The 25,907-nt window shown below is 40.6% G+C and overlaps 1 protein-coding gene across 1 annotated transcript in view; it reads left to right on the forward strand.

Annotated features, from left to right (window-relative positions):
* The window catches only part of LOC127647285 (glutamate receptor ionotropic, NMDA 2C-like), an 89,115-nt gene that overhangs the window by 40,788 nt on the left and 22,420 nt on the right, over positions 1–25,907 (forward strand). The window contains exons 4-6 of the mRNA XM_052131444.1: positions 8,415–9,013; positions 13,830–13,944; positions 25,389–25,600. Coding sequence (XP_051987404.1) covers positions 8,415–9,013; positions 13,830–13,944; positions 25,389–25,600 — 926 coding nt within the window. The remainder of the gene's footprint in view (positions 1–8,414; positions 9,014–13,829; positions 13,945–25,388; positions 25,601–25,907) is intronic.

A 25,907-nucleotide genomic window follows, 5' to 3' on the forward strand; every position in this document is an offset into this window, starting at 1 on the left:
GATCCAGAAGTTTGCCCCGTCGTATTCAGACATCTATATGGTAGAATGGGCAAATACCTTGTTTAAGAAATGTACACATTTACCTCTACAGTATTATGGGTTTCTGGATGATGTCTTTGGGATCTGTCGCCACGGGACAGTGATCTTCATTGACTTTATACAATTGGCCAACACGTACCATCCACATATCAAAATGAAACATAATAGCAGTTACAAGGAGTTAAACCATTTAGATACAACAACATTTTTCATACCCTCTATAGGGGGAAGTAAATCGTTACAGACAAAAATATTCTTTAAACCTTCAGACACACACACTTTATTACATAAAAGTAGTTTTCATCCCAAAAACACATTCAAAGGCTTGATTAAATCACAAATAATCCGATTTCACAGAATTTGCTCCCAAAAACAACATTTCCGGGAGGCTACAACAACATTATTCCATGCACTTAGAGAAAGGGGTTATTCTAAAAGATTTTTGAGGTTCATCAAATCAACTACTCTACAGGAAATGGCAGGGGAGGGGAAGAGTCGTGTGGTTTTGTCCCATTGATTACCACTTTTTCATGTCAGGCTATGATACTTAGCAGCAAGGTAAAAGAAGAATTCTCCAAAACTCAATAGATACATGAACCATTAGGATTTAAAGTAGTTTCAGTGTAAAAGTAAAACAAAAAAATTTTGATTTATTGGTTAAGTCAAAGTTGAGTTCAGATTCATATAGATCTCATATTCTGCGAGGTGCATCTAATCATAGGCATTTTTCCATAGGCTGAAGTTCTTGACAGTAAGAAGGGAAGGACACCCAATTCCAGATAATATTACTTTTCACACACAGAATGTAATTTACCTCATCACTTGTCAACTCTTTGGTAAACAATACATTGGTGAAACAAGATATTCTACAGAAATAGGGTTAAAACAGCATATTTATAATATAGGGAAGGACAACTGCAAATTGTTATAAAATAAATAATTGTATGATATTTCTTTATTAATATTAAACACCTTTCGAGGTCGGAGAGGGGGCAGTGCGGAGTGTGTTACAATGGAATTGATGGTCAATTTTATTCAAGAACATACAGAATGAGTATATACCTGTATATATATATTAGGGCTGTCAATCGATTAAACATTTTAATCGAATTTATTACATGGTGTCCCGATTAATTATTCATGATATTATATATATATATATATATATATATATATTCAGATAATTAAAATGCATTACATTCTTGTGGCAGAAGAGTTCATCATTGATAAGACGATATAAAAAGTGGCTTTAGAATACAATGTATTATTTACTACCATATTATTGATCATAAGTCAATCATTGGTACACATTTCACTGTAATCCATTTCACAAGTGAATTTGTCAATCAGTTGGAGATTTATTATGAGGGCTTGTTTAAGGATCCAACAATGCACACCCAGACATGCTTGTGTAGAGTCTCGGGTGCATTGCATCATAAACAAAATGTTTAGGTCACTGTGTCAAGTTAAATATAGTTTAATACTTAGAAAACATCTTGAAATCTCTTAGTTCGAATTTGCGCTCCATCAAGTGTTTTGAACGCAAGAATGTAACGAATGTTTGTGTTGTTGTTGCTACTGAAGTGTTGTTTTGTTCTTCACTGTATAAACTGCATGTTGCTCATACAGCTGAAGTTTCACTTACTGCCCTCTGGAGTAAACAGGTGGTACTACAAGCTTGCATTTCTCAGGAATCTTCCTTATTACGGTCCGGGGGCATTGCGATTAATTGCGTAAATTTTTTTAATGCATTATTTTTTTTTTTATTAAATCGCACGGAATTAACGTGTTAAATCGCCAGCCCTAATATATATATATATATATATATATATATATATATATATATATATATATAAAGTAAGAGGTATTGAATAGAAACCCATTTTTCACACTTGTGTGGTTTGCTTTTTTCCTTATTTCTCTGTCTTTATAATTGTTTTATGTATGGTTGGATTGATTCTGAGCACTTTTTTTTGTTGAATATTTACAACATTATTATTGTACAACTTTATTATTAATAAAATTTATTTATTATTAATATTGTAGTTTCAGAAGTTATATTTATTGACCTATCACCTCGAAACATGGATCCTGATTTTATTTATATTTTACATTATTTTTCTTTTATTATAAAAAAGATATATATTTTTAAATAAAATATTAAAATAGTTTTTATACTAGAACCTAAAGCACCGCTGTAATCTAAACTCTAACCCTAATTATCAAACATTTTAAATATACAAATAATTCTAAAATACTGTGACCTAAAGTACTGTCTGAGATTCAACTTTAACCCTACATCCTAACCTGAATCCTAACCTTAACCCCAACCCTAAACCTAATCCAAACCCTAGCTCTAACTGGACATTAATCCTGGTCAAAGCATGTTGAGTGCGGGAAGGAGGACAGGAGGGAGTGGGCTCGGTTAGTGGCTGATCTGCCTCCTGTGTTGGCTATACAGTGAGTGGTCATAGCAATGGCCGAAGTACCACCTATGGCATTACACGTGAAGGACAGGCCATCTGGGAGTGGCCAACTGTTCCGTTCCACCTGGCTGGTCTCCGTACCAGCTCCAACTTGGTGAGAAATGTCTGATGGGATAATGAGCTGGGAATTGGTATTTCATCTTAATAAAGGGCAATTTGCATAGGATAGAAATAAGCTATATATTTTCTCTATGATTATGCAAAATATAAATTACACAAATAAATAAATGAGTAACAAATCAAACTAAATTTGTACATTTTCAAAATAAAACATCGCTTAGTATGAGATTTGAATTATGGGGATACTAGATATGTCCACATTTATAGCATAATACTCTTGTAATTACCAGTTGGTAACCTCTCTTTCTGAATTTAACACAGTTGACTCTCTGTCTCTCTTACATAGAGAGAGACAGAGAGAAATTTTCTTTGGAGATAAAGCATGCATAAGCATCAAAGCTATTACATTTATCTCTTTGACTGGACCAGGGCACCTATTGTTGAGTAATAACAGGAGAAATCAAGAGAAAACCAGAGAAACAGTGAATGTGCGACTGTGGGATTAAAATATATCAATTGTTTATATATATAAAAGAGTTGATCTGTAAATATGAGCTGCCTAGAGCTATATGACCAAGACCAAAAATCAAATGTGGTCTAAAGAAATACAAATTCTGTCATCATTTACTCACCCTCATAGTGTTCCAAATTCTCTGTCAACTCTTGCTGAATGGATGCCCTCCCTTTATTTTCCTTACAGTGAAAATGAATGGGGACTGGGGCTGTCAATCTCCAAAAATGAAGAAGAACTTGTTTGTTATCGCTAAATTTGTTATTAAAATTGTACATAGGACTTGTACGTTATATTCCAAGTCTATTCAATAGTGTTGTGTTAAGAACAGACCACATTTTAAGTCATTCTTCATTGATAATGAGAGGCAAGAACCAACAACAAAATGTAATTGCTGCTGCATATATAAATGTGTATGTATGAATTTAACAAAGCTATCGTATGGCTTCTGAACACCTGGAATGTAGTGCATAAGTTGTATGAACGATTGGTGCTTTAGAGTAATATTTTACCCCAAAATTTAAATTCTCTCATCATTTAATCACCCTCATGTCATCCCAGATGTGTATGACTTTCTTTCTTCTGCTGAACAGAAATGAAGATTTTTAGTAGAATATCTCAGCTCTGTAGGTCCATACAATGCAAGTTAACAGGGGCCAGAACTTTGAAGCTCAAAAAGCATGAAAAAGGCAGAATAAAAGTAATCCATATGACTCCAGTGGTTAAATCCATGTGTGGGTGAGAAACAGATCAATATTTAATGTAATATTTAAGATATTTAATTTTTTTTTAATATAAATCTCCACTTTCACTTTCACATTCTTCTCCTTATATTTTGGTGATTCACATTCTTCTTATATATCTCAAACTTCTGGGCAGGGAGGAGAATTTAAAGTAAAAATACTGTAAATATTGGTCTGTTTCTCACCCATACTTATCATATTGCTTCTGAAGACATGGATTAAACCACCAGAGTCCTATGGGTTACTTTTATTATGCCTTTATGTGTTTTTTGGAGCTTCAAATTTTTGGACCCTGTTGACTTGCATCGTATGGACCTACAGAACTGAAATATTCTACTAAAAATATTAATTTCTGTTCTGCAGAAGATAGAAAGTCATGCACATACAAGTCATAATGGTTTGGAACACATGAGTGTGAATAAATGAAGGACTTTTCATACTTAGTTTAACCATCCCTTTAAATGAAACTAGAATCTCAATTTCCCTAGCTTGAAGCTCAAGAGTAGTAGTTTAATTTCCATATAGACTGACATTGTCTTGCCCGTTTATATAACATGTCTGTCATCTGTGCTGAAAGCCTGCTGGATTTGCTCTCTGTAGGTAACTCAGTAATACATGTGCAAAATATGTATATGCGTTAATACAGGACAGGATCTGATAACGAATTCATTGCACAATTTCTCTGCAGTGTCCATATGTGGTGCTGATGAGGGTGGTAATCCTTTCCAAAGCCCTGCATTTAAATAAAGCATGTGATGTCAGCATGGGGGGAGGGGCCTGAGACAAATAAATGGAGCTGCCAAGTACTTTGAGTCACCAGCAACATTAAGCAAACAGTACTTTGAGCTGCAACACACACACACACACACACACACACACACACACACACACACACACACACACACACACACACACACACACACACACACACACACACACACAGTACAGACAGTTTTACTACATATTAGACAGAAATAGGTGGGAAAAAATAGGTAGATAGATGACATTCATGATAGCTTAAGCTTGAAATAATCCTCCTGACAATACATTATCATTATCATGTAATTTAATATTGCAGTCTGTTGAGATGCATTTCACATCTCAGTATGAGTGATTGCGAGATTGTGTTGTTGTCCTATGTAGTCATTTAGTAAATAGTGATTTAGATTTTTTTATATATATATATATATATATAAAGCGACTTATGGTATGCTTATTACAGTGAATAATGCATGTTCGGTGAAGGGCACAATGATGGTTCATGATTCCCTTCTGGCAGGGATTAAACCAACAACCTTCTGGTCACTATTGCCAAACTCTGAACATGCTGCGCTAGGAAGCCACAGGCCAGCAAATGTTAAAAACAGCTACATTGAGGTGCTAAATTGGAATTTTGGATATAGGAAATCCATAATATTTCTAAATAAAGATATGGATCACGTGACTGTGGCACATTTTTCAAGATGATATTACATGACATGTAAAGCGGCAGGTGAAATGTCCACTGTGTGACACTAAAACTGAGTTCATTTTTTGTCCAAACAGATGAGGTTTTTAAGTTTGATGCTTTATTGAGATTTAAATCAACAAAACTTACCCACCTATCCTCAACATTAAACCTAAACCTAACCGATAGTGTCATAAAGAGCAAATGCAAGCTGAAAAACACAATTACTGACAACGTGGTCTCATAGTGAAAATGCAAAACTTGTTATACGTGTCTCCAGGTACAATTTCCTGCAGTTTCCATGTGAAATTATCACTAGAGGTGTTACAACAATTTTGTGTTTTATTCACTTTCACTCAAATCATGACTTTAATGGCTGATTATGACTTTATAAATCATTTTTCTCTCTATTATTCAGATCCTGCTGTTTTATGATATTGTCACACTTTTACTCAAACATATTTTTAAAAACCCACCTACACATTGTGGCAGGGCGGAGGGCGGGGCCGGGTCGTGATCCTACACACCCGGTCCCGTATTAGGCTAATTATGCCTCCGTGAGGTTTAAAGGCTGACTGCAGAGGGCCGTGCTGGAGAGAGAGATCGTTAGCGGACATGTCCGTCATGTGTGTTTGTGTTGTCTTTTAAGTTTTCCAATAAACTATGATTTATATCGTCAAGCCGGTTCTCGCCTCCTCCTTGCCCATCGTTTAACTGGTTTACACACATATACACTTATTCCATCAGGATTAGCTTGTGTGGTATCTCACCTGATAGGGCGTTGGATTTAAAGTCGGAGGACTGCGTTTCAAGACAAATCATGAAGTCAAACTGACACTTGACATTGCAACGTCATAAAAGTGTCATAATGATGCAGTTGGTTCAGAAAATGTGATTTTGAATTTTGCTTCTGCATTTTAAAACATGAATGGTTAAATTGAGGCATTGATAAGGTAAGGATGTATTTTGTTATGTTTTATATATATTTGAAACATTATTGTTTAGGTTCAGGCAAAAGCTATATGTTAGAGAGGTATGCTTTAAAAACATCCATCTGAAATTTACCTTAAAAGCTCGTCTGAATACGACACAATTTTACTCGCTTTTGGCGCCCCCAGCTGGACATTTCACCGTAAACCTGCAGCCAAACGTGTTATACAGCACGTACATTTTGAATTGCAAAAATGTTGTCATGATCACGTACATTTCATGAGATCAGGCTGATTACTGAAGCAATCATGTCATTTTGAGGTGCTTCTATGACACTTTAGGCTCACGTATCGACTTGCATGCCCTTCAGGACTCATACCTTAGCATGTCCTTTGCATCACAAATGCATCGCTCAATCAGTTCAGCTACTGTGCAGTTGGATTGTGTTTCAAAATGTTTGTAAATGTAGTTGTTTATATAATATTAAAATGTATCACATTTAGTCATGCAATATAGTCAAAATATTTTGATGTCATAGCATTGCATGATGAACAGGGTGTAGGTAAGTGTTTATGAACTGATAATCTGCTTTTTTAATATAAGTTATTCCCCAAAAATCATATTCGTATATGTTGAAGCCCTGCTGTAAAAATACTATATACATATGATTTCTAGAAAACAAACAAATAACAGAATAAACTAAATGATCAATCAAACATGAACTGGACTGGAGCAGACTGGTAATGGAACGGATTGAACACAAATAACCATTTTCTTGCTTCTTTGAACCCAGTTTGACCCCACACTACATCAATGTAATTTTGCTTGGAGTTTATTGCCATAATCAATAACCGAAAACGATCCACTGACAGATCCAACTGTAGCTAATTTGTGCATTTTTGGCACACTGTAGTCATTCTGTCAGTGTTTCAACCCTAATTGAAATTTGCCATGGCTGATAAGGATGGTCCAAAATGTATTTAGCTTGAAATAGTATTCAAGGTTAATATATATCAAAGAATGGAGGACACACTGGCCAAGATATATCCTAAATACTTAAGATAGCCCTATCAAAATGTCCCATGCCCCTTACGTTCTAGTAAATTATTCTTATGAAGGTTAATTTGCTGTTTGAGCTTCAGAGATTCTGAAGAGTTTCATGAAAAAATGCTTGTACAATTGGCATTGTAATTTTGTAACGGGACCAACTTATAAATATCTAACCTATTATATTACCTATAACAGTTGCAATGACACAAGCATTCAAGCATTGTAATTTTTGGAGCGTTTAAAGGGGTCACTGAACAGGTGGAAGGAAACTTCCCATTCACAGCCTAATGAACAGGCTTACCCTACTTTCTCAAAGCTTTTGTCTAAAGGACATCATTGTGTAACATTGAAACTCTCTCTCTCAGGAAACAGTTTAAAACAATATTAATATCCTCTCGTGGTATCAGTTGGCCTTCACCTTCTAGATAAGTTTAGGTACAGCTCCAACATTGATCTAAAATGATGAATGATGTTTATAAGATCTGCCACTTATCTGAAATGTTTGCAATGATTGTCTTGAGACCACAACTTGGCACAAACATGCTTAAAATGTACCCAGATTCCATTAAAGGAATGTTAAGGAAGTTAAGATCAATCGACAGCATTTGTGGCATGATGTTGAATACTACAAAAAAAATTTGACTTGTTCTTCTTTTATAATATATATATAAAATCTCAGTTACAGTAAAGCAGTAGGTGTCAGGCCTGAGCGCCCATTGCAAGAAGCTGCCTCTGTTTGTTCCTGGCAGGCAGAAGATGCCCTAAACCCACCCCTTCCCTAATCCTGCCCTAAAGTACCCAGCCAGGAACAACCTGAGGCACCTTTCTCCCATCAGGAGCCTGAGTGTGGTTTGTTCTCTGTCTGTACAGCTGTGCATTGCCTATAAAGCTGGAGTTTTGCTTACTGCCCCCTGCTGAAAACAGGTGGTACATCAAGCTTGAATTGCTCCGATTGTAGGAATAAGAGGTTTTCTTAGGTTGACCAATGCATTTACATTTTTTAATTTGAATTAAGTTTTTTCTCCTTGATACAACTCATTTGTACAGATTTTAGTTTTCACAGCTTAAAGCCATATATGGAAAAATTATTGTATTAAAATTGTAAGCACTTGCTGAATCAATGCATCAATTTCCTTTCTTTCTTACAGGGTGATGGCTCTACGTTCCTTCAGCTGGGCTCCTCCATTGAGCAGCAGATTCATGGAATGTTTAAAATGATGGAGGAATACAACTGGGACAGTTTTGTGGTAGTAACCAGCTTGTACCCTGGCTATGACACCTATGTGGACTACATTCGCTCCTTCATCGATACTTCCTACTTCCTTTGGGAGTTGCAGGACACTTTGACGTTTGACATGTCGGCTGATGGCATGAATGACCTCCGTGCCCAACGGTTACTTCAACAGATTGATGCCCAGGTGCTGCTGGTGTACTGCTCCCATGACGAGGCCCAATACCTGTTTACCATGGCCAGAGATGTGGGTTTGGTTGGTCCAGGTTATATCTGGTTTATCCCGAGTCTTGCAGTGGGAAACCCCAATATGGCACCTCCAGAAAGCTTCCCCATTGGATTGATCAGCATTATCACGAATCGCTGGAAGATGAGCTTGAGAAACAGGGTCAGGGACGGTGTTGCGATTGTGGTAAAAGGGGTGGAGAGCTTCCGCAAGGAGAGGGGGTTTATTCCAGACGGACACATGGACTGTCAGAGTCCGCTGCGGCCGTCCACCAATGAGACTCTCTACAGGTGAGTGGGAGTTGACCCTTTGTTAAGCTCAAAGCCCCACTTGGTTACTGTTTTTTGCTCAGACAGCCTTTACCATACATTGCATAGGAAAGAATTGAAGATATTCATTAACAGCACGATTCCCAGTAAAATTTGTTCGTAAAGTGCCAACAGTTAAAATTATTCTTGCGTGGGCTGGAATGAAGCCCAGACATCGCAAAGCATATTTTCTGGCTTTATATGTGAGTAGGCTACGTTTTTATTCTTCCATTGTTAAACTGCCACCTCGTAGGGTAATTGGGCATGTGGAACAGAAGCCAGCTGATATGTGTTATGTGTAAACCTTACTCCCTTGGGCTCAAGAGGTGCACTAGCGACTGACACTAGCGGCTGTAGCCTTTAGCCTCCTAGTTAGCACATGCCTCCCATGTTGGATGACGCCGGTTCGAATCTCGCACGGAGCGGGACAAGCAGGGCTGGTTACACTTGCAAGCAATCCATTAAAAATGTGTTTGTTACGAATATAAGAAAGAAATATATGGTTGTTCATTCAAATGTTGATGTAATCACTAAACTAACAATACTAAAGTATGGTCATCTGTCATTTAAGCCTGTTTTGTTTCAGCCAGTATAGAGCTTTGTCATGCCTGTTTGGTGACTTGTTTGATTCATGCTAGGGGTGTGACTCACAAGGTAACTGGTGATACAATGTTATATCAATATCTAGGTCAAGATATGATATTATTGCGGTTCTTTGTATATGGTTTATTGCCATTCAAAATATGATATAGTGCAATATTTTACATATTTTACTGTTTCTCATTATTCTTCTGTTAACAAATCAACAAATGCATTGTTAATATTAAATATAAAAGATAATTTGAATATAACCATTTATTTGTGAACATAAGCAATTCTGACCCTCAAATAAGTCTTTTTCTATTTGACTTTGACTTTTCAAAGTGAATTTTCCTTTCATCAGGCTCTTAATGATTTAAGGGATCTTTATGAAGCAAACAATGCCAGTTTATTCTAGTTCATTCTAACATTATTTTGGCATATGCAGCGGTGTGTATGCTAGTGGGTCTGTGATGGCTCGCTCAGCATATTCAATGCATGTAAAGTACCATCATCTGGCTATAAAGTAAAGTGCCAACTGTGAGATTAAAATAATTTGTTTTTCTTTTAATGAAGGTTCAAACTCTGGATTTGGCAAAAAAAAAAAAAAAAAAAAGAGGAAGGCATATTTTGAATAGTCTCTGACCCATCCATGGTGTCAACAAATTCTCCATGAACTGGGGCGACATCTGAAGAGTTACGTTCTGTCTCAGAAGTTAAATGTAATAACTGTGCCATTGGGACTGGACTGGGAAGAGAAATCGGTCCGGGATTTTACATGGCAACTGGCCCAAAACTTGTTGAGCGGGTCCTTTTTCTGCATATCACAGTTTTGTGGTCCGTTCCGCATAACGCGGCGGCTCATTTTAGCTTATCTCTGACCTCCCGATGGCCAGTCTGCCCTTGATCGGCCCCAAAGAGCGATGGCCCACTGGGAAAATGCCCGATATGCCAGACTACCAGTTCAGCCCTGTGCACCATCTATTGTACTGTTGTTTAAGTACTAGATTGATTTGGTTAAGTCAGAGAATGTTTTTTTCCCAAGACCATAAAATTAATGGGTAAGAATGTAAATATAACAATAAAAATGTTTGGTGCATGAACATATTTTGCAATACTTTAACATATAGATTTTTTTTCCCCCACCTCTAATGCTGGCGGTTCAAGGAATTTACTCGGTTAAAGGAATTTGCCAAAATTTGCTTCCTTAGTTCAGACTGATCACATTGTAAATTCAGCAACAGTATGTCGAAAGTTTTGCTTCTGAAATCTGTCTGTGCTTACTGAAATTCGAAACGCTGCCCCCAGTGGCCAAAGCTGGATGTGTTGTGGGTAAAATGTCCACAGAGTGGTGGTAAAAATTAATTGTAATTGACTTAATTAATTTTATTAACTCTACTAACTGGTTGTATTTTAAGCGAAAATACAACCTCCAAATAACGTTCACTAATATTTATGTGAATGAGATTCCTTCCTGCTTCCCATGTGTCCAGAACCCGTGTTTCGGAGGTTGCTCACCCAACATGCTATTAGTAGTGCAAGAGGGAAATGTATACATGCTTGAAATGATGCAAAAATGTCTGATGGGAGATGCTGCTTGTTAGTAATTCGGCTGAATATGGTTGATTTCAGGGAACGTAACTTTTGGAAAAACATGTCAATTTTCTGTGTGATCATGCTGTACTGTAGCATATTCTCTTCTAACAATATGAAAGGCCTCTTTATTGTGCTATCCTGACTGTGCATCATTATATGGCCAGTTCCATTTTATTGTTTGCATACCATTGTTTATCCCTGCTGTCTACGACCCTATCAGAACAGACTTTCAACCTATTTGAGCTACAACCCACCAGACAGTTGAGAATCCCTGATACTGTAAAAACTTCACATAGTAAGCATGTTAGGATGCAGCCATAGTTTTGGTAGAGATTTTGAAGAACAAATCAAAATGAAAAGAGGGTATTGTAAAAATGCAAGTGTACAAATGTACGGTCATCATGTACGAATTCTATGGTAGAGTAACAAAAAAAGTCCCAAGACCCTTTAGATTTACCTGACCCAACAGAAATGCAAAAGCGAACTTATAGTGGAATGATACAAAGTGACAGGAAAGTTTGAACCTTAGACAAGAGCCAAAAACAGAGGTGCTCACTATGCCTACCATTGCCCAGTCTGTGCCATCCAGATTTAGATGCAGAGATCAGAGGCAAAGATATCGTGTGTGATGTGCCCTTTCTTGCCAGGGCTGACCAAAAGTGCAGTCTGGTGTCATCTGTGCCAGGGAACACAACAAGTCCTGTTTCTTTCTGGTAAAGAAAATGTTTTAATCATCCAAAGGGCGCCAGAGTTTGCATGGCCGAATTGTATGAGAGATCTGTGTGTGTGTGTGTGTGTGTGTGTGTGTGTGTGTGTGTGTGTGTGTGTGTGTGTATGTGTGTGTGTGTGTGTGTGTGATATATGCCATTATTAAAGGGATAGTTCACCCAAAAATGAAAATTCTGTTATTATTTACAACCATCATATTTACAACCAAACCCATATATTTTTCTCCCATAGAAGTGAATTAATTGTCACTGTATGGAAAAGGGCTGCATGAAGATTGTTCAAAAATGTATACTTTGGTATCTACTGACAACATGACAGCATACAGGTTAGGAACAACATAAGAGTAAGTAAATAATGGCAGAATAACAATTTTTGCCTTTAAATTGGAAAGATACCACACCACTGTTCAAAAAGCATAATTTTCTCACCTCATATACAAACTTCCTCAAGGAAAACGTTAAATTTCACCAATGGCATGACTTCTTGACAATGTAATCTTGCTTTAGAGGGGAGTTAGTCTCTTACGTCTTTACTCAATCAGTTTGGGGCATTAAGATAAAATACCTCATCCAGAACAATCATTATTGATGGGCCACTTTAAATTAAGTCTGATTTGAATGCGCTTGTGATGAAGGCATTTTACCTGTTAATGAGATTACAGCAGATTACCAGATTATGCTGGCTCACACAGATAACACTCAAGCATGCCCATAATACTCAGGGGGCATTCATCACCTCTGCTGGGACATGTGTGAGTGTATGTGTGAGTGTATGTGTGAGTGTGTGTGTGTGTATAGAAGAGTTTGATGAAAAAAAGCTGTCCAATATCCCAACCTGCATTGAGATTATAATGCACGATGAATCACGTTGCAGCATTTACCTGATTTAATAAAGCTTTGAACAAACTAATGCAATGGTCAGTATTTAAAAGTCAACCAGATGTTGACCGTGCTAATTTAGTATGTTGTGATGATATATTCCCCTCTCTCTGGGATGCTTTGTAAAATTGCACATTTGATGATCCCGACATGCAAAAATAGCATTATCCTGAATGTATTAGTGTGTATAAAGATGTTTACATTTTTTTAGATGGATGTAATGTAGATGACCAAGTAGCCCTGCTGAAACTATGTGCACCCAAAAGACACAAAACACATTTGTAGACACTAAACAGGCTCAAAAGCCATAGAAAATAATGTAAACCCCATGGGGACAGCAGATACAAACAAAAACCTTTAATATACAAATTCTTGCATGAAAAAAGCGGCAATGAGCTGGAGATTGAAACGGGTAACAAGTCCCACTGGTGGCACTAAATGGAATTGTACGTTTTGTTTGAGCCGTTAGCATTTCCATTCATCTCAATGGCAATAGCTTGGCTTTGCTAATTCAATAATTACTCCAAAAATCCAGTAATTGCAAGGATGTCTGTTAAAACCCAGAGAGGTTAGGAGACGGTGCAGTAGGGTGTTCTGGGTGGTTGCTAGGTGGTTACTTACTGTCCCATGTCAAAAGAGCCAAAGTCTCTATGATATTCTTTGTCTCTAAATATGGCCGTTATTAACAGTTTATGGGGCTTTTTTACCTGTTTGATTGTCCACCAGGTGAGAATGTGATTGCTTAGAAAAGTGATAGCACAGCTCTCCTCAACAAGAAGCACAATTCAAGGTGTCATATTGGAAACAACGTGGAGGAGTTACACGTTAAAGTTTAATACACAGGGTCTGGGGATTGTTCAAATCCATAACCATAAGTGTGAGCAAAACAACACTAATTATGAATGAAAATTACAAGATGTAATTTTCTCATTTAAAGGTCTTTGAATCATGATTAATAATGTGAAGAAAACATGGATTATGTAGGCTACTGAGCTGCTCTGTGACTCTTTTCACAGGCACATGCTGAATGTGTCTTGGGAGAACACAGATTTTTCCTTCAACAGTGATGGATATCTGGTCAACCCTTCCATGATCATCATCACTTTGGACCGCGGGAGACAGTGGGATAAGGTAAGAATGTCTGATGTTTGATTTTCTCTTTAAAGGGATAGTTAACAAAACTATTAATGTTCTGTCATTATTTAATCACCCTTAAACCCGTATGACTTTCGGTAATCAATGGATCACAAAAGGAGATTTTAAAGGGTTAGTGCACCCAAAAATAAAAATAATCTTATCAGTTATTCACTATTATGCTAGCCCAGATGTGTATGACTTTATTTGTTTCTGCAGAACACAAATTAAGAGTTTAAGACGAATATTTCCGCCCCAGTCCATACAATGCAACTGAATGGTAACCAGAACTTTGAATCTCCAAATATCACATAAAGGCAGCATAAAAGTAATCCATATGCCTCGAGTAGTTAAATCTATATCTTCAGACGTGATCTGATAGGTGTGAGGGAGAAACAGACCAATATTTAAGTACTTTTTTACTATAAATCTCCACTTTAACTTTCATATTCTTCTTCTTTTGTTTTTTGGTGATTCGCATTTTTGTGCATATCACTTACTGGGCAGGGAGGAGAATTTATAGTAAAAAAATGAGCTTATATATATATCTATTTCTCACCCACACCTGTCATATCACTTCTGAAGACATGGATTAAACTACTGGATTACTTTCATGCTTCCTTTATGTGATTTATGGAGATTCAAAGTTCTTACCATTCACTTGCATTGTATGGACCTACAGAAATAAGATATTTGTTGGTATGTTTAGGTTGAGTAAATGATGAGAGAATTGTCATTTTTAGGTGAACTACCCCTTTAAGGCAGAATGTTAGCTTTAGTTACCGTTCACTTTCACTGGATCTTTTTATTTATTTATTATTATATTTTAAACAACAACATTGATTGGTGACTGAGGCATGACTAAGTCATCCTGTCTAACATCTACTCTTGTACTCTGTGGATGAAAGAATGTCATGCAATTTTGAAAGAAAATGAAGTCGAGTAAATTGTGACCACATTTTCATATTTGGGTGAACTATCCCCTTAAAAATGTTTCACCTCCAATGGCACTGTCATGATGTATTCCTCAATATTTGATGCCCCTCTGCAGGTTTGATTGCCTTCAGGCTAGTCAGGATGTTAGTGATAAATAGCACACACACCTTAGTGTTATTAGGGTGAAAAGTAGCAGCACTTTATGTACGGAAATCTTCACTTTTTTATGTGAAAGCTCTGAAATTGGAAATTGGTACTTCCTATTAAACCATGGTATTTGCTTTTTAATAGAGCTGGATGACATCTGTGCACATCTTTTGGTTTTATGACCAAAACGCCCTCAGATGCATTTTGTTTTTATATTGGTCAACATGAATTATTGCACATACAATTGAAAATCACTTTGTTCCCATTTTTGGTTACGTTCTGCAAACAAATATATTTTTCAGTTTTCATTTCTTGAACCGTTTTTAGTTCCTGGTTGTAAGAACTTACATGAAAGTAGCAAAATGTTTGCGAAAAAATATTACATGGTTCCTTGCATGTATGTCTATTGTGTGGCGCTAAAAGTGAGTTCAATATTTTTACAAACAGGTGAGATTTTTTTCCTCCCCAATTTGAAATGCCCAATTCCCAATGCGCTCTAAGTCCTTGTGGTGGCGTAGTGGCTCGCCTCAGTCCGGGTGGTGGAGGTCGAATCTCAGCTGCCTCCGTGTCTGAGACCGTCAATCCGAGCGTCTTATCAGGTGTTGAGTATGTTACCGTGGAGACATAGCGTGTGTGGAGGCTTCACGCTATTCTCCGCTGCATCCACTCACAAATCACCACGCACTCCACCGAGAGCGAGAACCACATTATAGTGACCACGAGGAGGTTATCCCATGTGACTTTACACTCCCTAGCAACCGGGCCAATTTGGTTGCTTAGGAAACCTGGCTGGAGTCACTCAGCCCGCCCTGGATTCGAACCCACGACTCCAGAGGTGGTAGTTAAAAGATGAGGTTTTTAAGGTTAATGCTCTATCAAGTTTTAAATAAACAAACCTACATCCCCTACCCTAAACTTAAACCTAACTGATAGTGTCATAAAGAGCAAATGCAACTGCTGAATCGTGTCTCGTCCCCGGTCCTATGCATCGTAAGTGCAATGCTCTATCAGTTTAGCTAGCTTGTAATTGTAGCTGGTTATTATGTGTCGTTTTACAAGTAATGCACTATAGTAAAAGTGTTTTGATGTCATAAGACAGCATTGTGAGAGGAACAGGTCAAAAGTAAATGTTTATGAACCGAAAATCTGCCATTTAACCAGCGCTGGACTGGGAAGAGAAATTGGCTCTGGATTTTACATAACAACTGGCCCAAAATTTGAGCAGTTTGCTATCCTTTTCTGCATATTGCGGCACCGTTTTGTGGTCCGTTCTGCATAACGAGGCGGCTCATTTTAGCTTATCGCAGCCCATTCGTCCCGTTTCGTGGCCAACACACCGGCCCTCTCGGTTCTCTTGATGGCCAGTACGCCCCTGACCGGTCCCAAAGTGCGTCGGCCCTCTGGGAAAAAGCCTGGTATGCCAGATTACCAGTCCAGCCCTGCATTTAACTCACGACTCAATAATTATAGTTATTGCACCTCTAATGTCCATTTTAGCAGGACACCAAATAAATACCATTTTGCAATAATGTAGGTATAGTAACATTATTCTATGAGACCAGAAATGTTTTTATGAGTAGAGTTTGTCGTTGTACTCAATGTTGTCATTATCATCATGCAAAGCATTTTGGACTTTTTTACAAAAATGTATATTTGGTTACCATGGGAATAAGATGAGCACATCTTAACCAGGGTAGCAGAATGATCGTTTGAAGATCAGAAATGTCATTTATTTTTAGATGTTTACATCATGATCTGAGAGTACATTTATTAGGTGTCAATACCAAACCAGCCAGTATTTTATTTCATTTTAGATTTTATTTTTGTCATTATAAGTTCAAAGTTAGTTAACTGCTTGTCATTACCATCACACATTATATCAAACTCCACTTGAAGGTTGATTGAACAAGGCCTTGATCACTATTACAGGCTATTCCAGGTAAAATAGAGTTTGAAAAAGTTTATTTTTTCAAGTATAGTCAAAAGGGCCTCTAACTGACAAATCACCCTCATGCAAATGTGTACAAAATGATACCACAAATACTTTCTCACAATGCCAACACTGTTTACATTGCCAACAGGTAAGATGCCAAACATTTGTATTGGTTCAGGTCCTCAAAAAGTGCCTCCAGCAGTCTTTAAGTAATTACTCGCGATTGGTATTTTCTTCAGGCTGGACTCTGTTTATATTGGGTGTGGAATCTTGCCCAAAGGGCCTTGGCAGAGGCTGTGCTTTTTGCTCCAGGTGGTGTAAAGCTATATCAGGAGCCGAGACTGATGCAATACGTGTATAGCTGAGAGAGGGGAAGCCATGAAAACTAGAACAAAGCTCCAAATGAGATGTTGACGGTTTCAACTCGTGGTGCCAAAATCAACACAATCTATTTAAAACAAGGTAGAATATCATGACAATGCAATTCTGTTACTTTCCACAGTGATTAGACACTAATACAGAGTAGGGAATTTTTGTAAGCTTACAAGAGCATGTTATTTATAAAGCCCTGTCAAAAAAGGAAATCTGTGCCTTGGCTTTAATGGGCATGCACCAACAAATTTCAGAGTAAAATCTTATTGCTCAGAGATTTCTCTTTCATAGCTCAGGAGACTTAATAGGGGTAGTAGTTATGTTTCACTGAAGTATCAACTTTGTCTCAGATATTTCTCAATTATTAGACAATTGTTTAAATTGTAAGAAAGAGAAATAAATTAATTGGGTTTTTCTTCAACTTCTGTTCAATATAATTCCATGTCCCAGGAGTTGATTTTTATTCAAATGAACCGATTTAAACTTTTTTCTTCTTTATATACACTCACCTAAAGGATTATTAGGAACACCATACTAATACTGTGTTTGACCCCCTTTCGCCTTCAGAACTGCCTTAATTCTACGTGGCATTGATTCAACAAGGTGCTGAAAGCATTCTTTAGAAATGTTGGCCCATATTGATAGGATAGCATCTTGCAGTTGATGGAGATTTGTGGGATGCACATCCAGGGCATGAAGCTCCCTTTCCACCACATCCCAAAAATGCTCTATTGGGTTGAGATCTGGTGACTGTGGGGGCCATTTTAGTACAGTGAACTCATTGTCATGTTCAAGAAACCAATTTGAAATGATTCGAGCTTTGTGACATGGTGCATTATCCTGCTGGAAGTAGCCATCAGAGGATCCCCCACACCATTACACCACCACCACCAGCCTGCACAGTGGTAACAAGGCATGATGGATCCATGTTCTCATTCTGTTTATGCCAAATTCTGACTCTACCATCTGAATGTCTCAACAGAAATCGAGACTCATCAGACCAGGCAACATTTTTCCAGTCTTCAACTGTCCAATTTTGGTGAGCTCTTGCAAATTGTAGCCTCAAGGTTGTGCGTGTTGTGGCTTCACAAATGCTTTGCTGCATACCTCGGTTGTAACGAGTGGTTATTTCAGGCAAAGTTGCTCTTCTATCAGCTTGAATCAGTCGGCCCATTCTCCTCTGACCTCTAGCATCAACAAGACATTTTCGCCCACAGGACTGCCGCATACTGGATGTTTTTCCTTTTTCACACCATTCTTTGTAAACCCTAGAAATGGTTGTGCGTGAAAATCCCAGTAACTGAGCAGATTGTGAAATACTCAGACCGGCCCGTCTGGCACCAACAACCATGCCATGCTCAAAATTGCTTAAATCACCTTTCTTTCCCATTCTGACATTCAGTTTGGAGTTCAGGAGATTGTCTTGACCAGGACCACACCCCTAAATGCATTGAAGCAACTGCCATGTGATTGGTTGATTAGATAATTGCATTAATGAGAAATTGAACAGGTGTTCCTAATAATCCTTTAGGTGAGTGTATAAGCAAAAGTCCCCATTTGCTCTCCATTTAATCTCACTGCTTTGTCAAGGAGAAACAATTGAGATGCTAAAGAGATATTTGTTTTTTTTCTTTCCGATGGAATTTCACTGGTGTCTTCCCATCATTTTTACAATCTCACTATCCCTTTTTCTATCAGAGACACCATTAAGACATTGGTCTTCAATCTAGTACCAGCTCACATTCCCTGTCGGACACCCTGACTGATTTATACAAGAGTAACAAAACACAACTCACTGTCAATTGGTTTAACACATATTTTCCCCTTGTTGTATTATACTCACTCTTGCTTTTTTTTTTTTTTTTTACTAATCTTTAAGCCTGATAAACAAAGAAAGCTATATTTTACTTTCTTCAAAGAGTCAGCCTTCTTTCATCCTTCTCATGCATTGTCAATGCGTTCTTGGTACATCATGACACCTGGCATGATGAACTTCCTTTGATGAAATGGATTGCCTAGAGATGGCAACTTTTTCCATTCTCATTGGCTGACTGTTCCTGCCTCAGGTGGGGTAATATACGGCTCTTATCTGTATCTATTTTACACATCTATCTTACCGCCATATCAGGATCCTGGCACTTTGTCAGTCATGTTTAAACTGGAGCATTTTGTCTGGGTCCAGTTTTTGTACTGGGTCAGGTCAACACTCATGCTTCATGTCTCGTCTTTGGGTTCGGTCCACTTGCCATGCGCTCTTCTGTCAGTCTTGTGTGAGTGCACACGGCTGCGTTTGGTCCTTCATCACCATGTGCACTAATGTCTGTTTTAGTCTCGGTGTCTTAGCACTGGACTTTGTGTTTAATACCTTGCCTTCTCGTTATCCTCATCACTCTCCCTCGGTTATACCTTGTTAATTGTCTTCACCTGTTTTCTCATGTGCCCTACCTGTATATATTGTGCTTGCTTTCCTCTTGTGTTTGCTGGATCGTTTTGTTTCTCATGTTTAGTTTGCTCTGTCTCCAATCTGGTTTGTATTTTCTCTTTCAGTTTAAAGTTTGTATCGTTTTGTTTTTCAGTTTTTTCCTCCATTGTGAGAGTTTGTTTTTCCTGTTTGTGTTATTTTATTTATATAAATCGTATATTTTACTCATTCCTGCTATTGGGTCCTCATTCCTGACGTATTCTGTGACAACGATCCGACCAACATGGACCCAGCAGGAATGAGTTTTTCTTTTTTTTGACCTCTTCCTACTTGACGCAGAGCCAAGCAGGTCAGGAAGCTCTTTAAAGTTCATCTGAAGGACAAGTCGGTGAAGGGGTATGCATTGGAGTTTTTGGTGCTGTCCTCGGGTCAGGGTCTCTTCCCTACTTCCCTCGCGGACAGCGGTCTTCTTTCGACCCCTCCGCTTTTCTGGGGGATGGCAGGGCTCTCGGCTCCATCGCTCCAGGTGATTGGGGAGTCCAGTCACCACTTGCCTCGCGGACGGAGGCCGTTCACCGCGTCCGGGCGGTCGGGCTACTCCATCCCCCGGCGGATGGCAGCGGTGCACTCCCGGCTGGACGGCAGTCTCGAGGACTTCACGACGGGCATCCCTCCTCCTTCCCGGATTTCGGCAGTGTAAAAGGATTAAACGGGCAAGGAGGAGGTCAGAACCGGCTTGACAATATAAATAATAGTTTAATTAAAAACTTAAATGACACAAACACACACATGCCCGTAAACGATCTCTCTCTCTCTCTCTCTCTCTCTCCCGCACCATCTTCCACAGTCGGCCTTTATCCCTCTCGGAGGCTTGATTAGACTGATAAGGGACCGGGTGTGTAGTATCACGACCCGGCCCCGCCCTAGCCCTGCCACAGTCTCATTGTGCAGCAGCAGCAGAATGTTAACATGCTCAACTCAGTATGACTGTGTAGCAGCATAGCAGATTTAGTCCACCAAAACCAATATGTCATACCCACATTAACATGCTAAATCTTTCTGAGAGCTATCTTGGCTGAAAAAACCCAAGTTCGGCCATGAAACTCAGTGGCACAAGCTGATAAGTTCTTTGAACTCACATGTGACACGTTAAGCCAATCAGCTTGCATGATGTACGCTGATTGGTCCTTTGACATGTAATCGGGTTGTCAATCAACATGCATCTCTCTTTGTCTAACATTTAAAATGCTTAGTTTTGCAGATAAGCTTGTTTCACTGCAGAGTGCTGTGAGAGTTTTTCTCTGAAACATACTAAATCTTTCTGAGAATTGTCATGGTTGAACTAGCATTATGATAACCAACACTTATTCAACTGTCTCTAAAAAAAACAGCAATATGATAACCAACACTTATAAGTAATAACTAATAACAGTATGTGAAAAAGATCCACTTAAATAGAGCACACTAAAGTTCCACAACTGTTAAGTGATTCACTCCTGACAGATTTTGCATTGGATGAAAAGAGTGGACATCCATCCATCCATCCATCTTCAACCGCTTATCCAAAGTCGGGTCGCGGGGGCAGCTGCTCCAGCAGGGGGCCCCAAACTTCCCTATCCCGAGCCACATTAACCAACTCTGACTGGGGGACCCCGAGGCGTTCCCAGGCCAGTGTGGAGATGTAATCTCTCCACCTAGTCCTGGGTCTTCCCCGAGGCCTCCTCCCAGCTGGACGTGCCTGAAACACCTCCCTAGGGAGGCGGCCAGGGAGCATCCTTACCAGATGCCCAAACCACCTCAACTGACTCCTTTCAAAGCAAAGGAGCAGCGGCTCTACTCCGAGCTCCTCACGGATGACTGAGCTCCTCACCCTATCTCTAAGGGAGAAGCCCGCCACCCTTCTGAGGAAGCCCATTTCGGCCGCTTGTACTCGCGACCTAGTTCTTTCGGTCATGACCCAACCTTCATGACCATAGGTGAGGGTAGGAACAAAAATTGACCGGTAGATCGAGAGCTTTGCCTTTCGGCTCAGCTCTCTTTTCGTGGCAACGGTGCGATAGAGCGAGTGCAATACCGCCCCCGCTGCCCCGATTCTCCGGCCAACCTCCCGCTCCATTGTCCCCTCACTCGTAAACAAGACCCCGAGGTACTTGAACTCCTTCACTTGGGGCAAAACCTCATTCCCTACCTGGAGTACGCACTCCATCGGTTTCCTGCTGAGAACCATGGCCTCAGATTTAGAGGTGCTAATCCTCATCCCAGCTGCTTCACACTCGACTGCCAAGCGATCCAGTGAGAGCTGAAGGTCACGGACCGATGATGACATGAAGACAACATCATCTGCAAAAAGCAGCGATGAGATCCCCAGCCCACCAAACCGCACACCTTCCCCACCCCGACTACGCCTCGATATCCTGTCCATGAATATCACAAACAGGATTGGTGACAAAGCACAGCCTTGGCGGAGACCAACCCCCACATGGAATGAACTCGACTTCGTGCCGAGGACCCGGACACAGCTCTCGCTTTGGACGTACAGGGATTGGATCGCCCTAAGAAGGGATCCCCCCACCCCGTACTCCCGCAGCACCTCCCACAGTATCTCCCGGGGGACCCGGTCATACGCCTTCTCCAGATCCACAAAACACATGTAGACCGGATGGGCATACTCCCAGGCCCCCTCCAGGATCCTTGCGAGAGGATCGTTCCACGGCCAGGACGAAAACCGCATTGTTCCTCTTCAATCCGAGGTTCGACAATCGGCCGAACCCTCATCTCCAGCACCTTGGAGTAAACTTTACCAGGGAGGCTGAGAAGTGTGATACCCCTGTAGTTGGCACACACTCTCTGATCCCCCTTTTTGAAGAGGGGAACCACCACCCCGTTCTGCCACTCCTTAGGCACTGTCCCAGATTTCCACGCAATGTTGAAGAGGCGTGTCATCCATGACACCCCCTCCACATCCAAAGCTTTCAGCATTTCTGGTCGGATCTCATCAGTCCCCAGGGCTTTGCCACTGCGGAGTTGTTTGACTACCTCAGTGACATCCCCCAGGGAAATAGAATCTGATCCCCCATCATCCTCCGGCTCTGCCTCTACCATAGAGGGTGTGTTGGGATTTAGGAGTTCTTCAAAGTGTTCCTTCCACCGCCCAATAACCTCCTCAGTTGAGGTCAACAGCGTCCCATCTTTGCTGTATACAGCTTGAATGGTTCCCCGTTTCCCCCTCCTAAGGTGGCGGACGGTTTTCCAGAAGCACTTTGGTGCGGACCGAAAGTCCTTCTCCATGGCTTCTCCGAACTTTTCCCACACCCACTGCTTTGCCCCCCTCACGGCCGAGGCCGCAGCCCTTCGGCCTGTAGGTACCTTGCAACTGCCTCCGGAGACCTCCGGGACAACAAATCCCGGAAGGCCTCTTTCTTCAGTCGGACGGCTTCCCTGACCACCAGTGTCCACCACGGTGTTCGAGGGTTACCACCCCTTGCGGCACCTAAAACCTTGAGGCCGCAGCTTTCCACCGCGGCTTCGGCAATGGAAGCTTTGAACATTGCCCACTCCGGTTCAATGTCCCCAACCTACGCAGGGATGCCTGGAAAGCTCCGCCGGAGGTGTGAGTTGAAGATCTCGCGGACAGGGACCTCCTCCAAACGTTCCCAGTTCACCCGCACTACTCGCTTGGGCTTCCCAGGTCTGTCCAGAGTCTTTCCCCACCCCCTGACCCAACTCACCACCAGATGGTGATTGGTTGACAGCTCTGCCCCTCTCTTTACCCGAGTGTCCAAAATATATGGCCTCAGATCCGACGACACGATTACAAAATCGATCATCGACCTTCGGCCTAGGGTGCTCTGGTACCACGTACACTTATGAGCATCCTTATGTTCGAACATGGTGTTTGTTATAGATAATCCATGACTAGCACAGAAGTCTAATAACAAACACCCACTTGAGTTCAGATCAGGGAGGCCGTTCCTCCCAATCACGCCTTTCCAGGTGTCCCTGTCATTTCCCACGTGTGCGTTGAAGTCACCCAGCATCACTATGGAGTCCCCTACTGGGGCCCTATTCAGGACTCCATTCAGGGTCTCCAAGAAGGCCGAATACTCTGAACTGCTGTTCGGTGCGTATGCACAGACAACGGTCAGAGTTTCCCCCCCCACAACCCGTAGGCGTAGGGAGGCGACCCTCTCGTCCACCGGGGTAAACTCCAACGTAGCGGCGCTCAGCCGGGGACTCGTGAGTATCCCCACAACCGCCCATCGCCTCACACCCTGGGAAACTCCAGAGAAGAATAGAGTCCATCCCCTATCCAGGAGTACGGATCCAGAGCCAAAACTGTGCGTCGATGTAAGCCCCACCAGATCCAACTGGTAACGCTCCACCTCCCTCACTAGTTCCGGCTCCTTCCCCCCCAGTGAGGTGACATTCCACATCCCCAGAGCAAGCCTTTGCTGCCCGGGTCTGGTCCGTCGAGGCCCACGGCCTTCACTGCCGCCCATATGACAGCGCACCCGACTCCTGCGGTTCCTCCAATGGGTGGTGGGCCCAAGGGATGTAGAGGGGGGTTCCACGTCGCTTCTTCGGGCTGTGCCCGGCCGGGCTCCGTGACAAGCCCGGCCACCAGGCGCTCGCCGACAAGCCCTCCATCTGGGCCTGGCTCCAGACGGGGGCCCCGGGCTTCCTCCGGGCAGGGTAACTCCTCCTCTTGCCGTTTTATCCATGAGTCATTTGTGAACCATTCTTAGTCTGGCCCCTCACCTGAGACCACTTTGCCTTGGGAGACCCTATCAGGAGCACATGGCTCCAGACAACACAACCCTCAGGATCATAAGGGCACACAAACCTCTCCACCACGATAAGGTGCTGGTTCCCGGAGAGGAGTGGACTGTCTTTTCTAAATAAAACACAGTAATTACATTTGCCATGTGGTTCTCTGTTGATGACAAATGCTAGCCAATATTTTACAATTTGTCTATATTACTAAGCACCATAAAATCTAATGAATAGAATTATTACTCAAAAATCCACACTAATAAAGGGCAATGAGCAGAAAGTGTTTAGTCAGAGAATCACATCTGCTGGAAGTCATTTATGGAAATGCAATCTTGTTTTCATTTCCCTAATTATTTTTCTCATGGGTCTTGTCTGTGGTCTCACAAAACTAACAATGATGTTTTAAGCCTGTTCATTCATTTGCGATGTCATAATTAAGAGGGAATTAAATAACAATCTAAGTGTAAAAACTGCAGTAGAAGAAGAAGAAAAATAACTATACACTCTTATACTTAAAATGCATTATATAGATATATTCTAATTATAGATTAAGATGTAGTTCTGCTTTGGCAATATTGTATTGTTTACATTCATGCCAATAAAGTCCCATTGAATTGAATATATTCTGTAGTAGCAAGTGAGGGTTTGGGACTATGCACATTCTTGGTCTTGACCTTATCGGCAATAGTGTCCATCTCGGCAATAAGCAAAGATTATCGGCATGATATCACTGTGAACCCAGAACTAGGACAATGCATACTGTATTTGCATGCTGTTCAACCCCAAAACCTTAAGCTTATTTTTAAGTATGTGTTGCAATCTCTAGCAAACAGTTTAAAATCTCTCTCTTTTCAACAGGTGGGAAATTTTGAGTCTGGTATACTACAAATGAGGTATCCAGTCTGGCCGCGTTACGGGAGCTACCTGGAGCCGGTGTCCGATAATCGTCACTTAACAGTCGCCACATTAGAGGAAAGGCCTTTTGTTATTGTAGAGGCTGTGGATCCTGTTACTGGCACCTGCCTTAGCAATACTGTCCCCTGCAGACGCCAGTCAAACAAAACCGAAACGTAAGTAACCAAAGTTTGGTTTTCTTGATACTTGACATGACTTGATAGTAGATAAAGTTTTGGATCTTTTTAACAGAATGTATTGTCAATGATCCTTCGTTAGTGTGGACTAGTAGTTAAGGATATGGCCTTGTAACCAGAAAGTTCAAACCCCAGAAGAGGTGTCTCATGAACTACCACTGTTTAAGCCTTGAGAAAGGCCCATTAAATACAGCGCCCGCTCACTTTTTCAGCTTGGTTCATTTGTTCCATAGGGATTTCATAAAAATCCTTTATAAAAGAGCTTTAATCCATGAACTAATCCAAC

This window comes from Xyrauchen texanus, chromosome 8 (assembly GCF_025860055.1).
Source record: "Xyrauchen texanus isolate HMW12.3.18 chromosome 8, RBS_HiC_50CHRs, whole genome shotgun sequence".
In the NCBI taxonomy this organism is placed as follows: Eukaryota; Metazoa; Chordata; class Actinopteri; order Cypriniformes; family Catostomidae; genus Xyrauchen; species Xyrauchen texanus.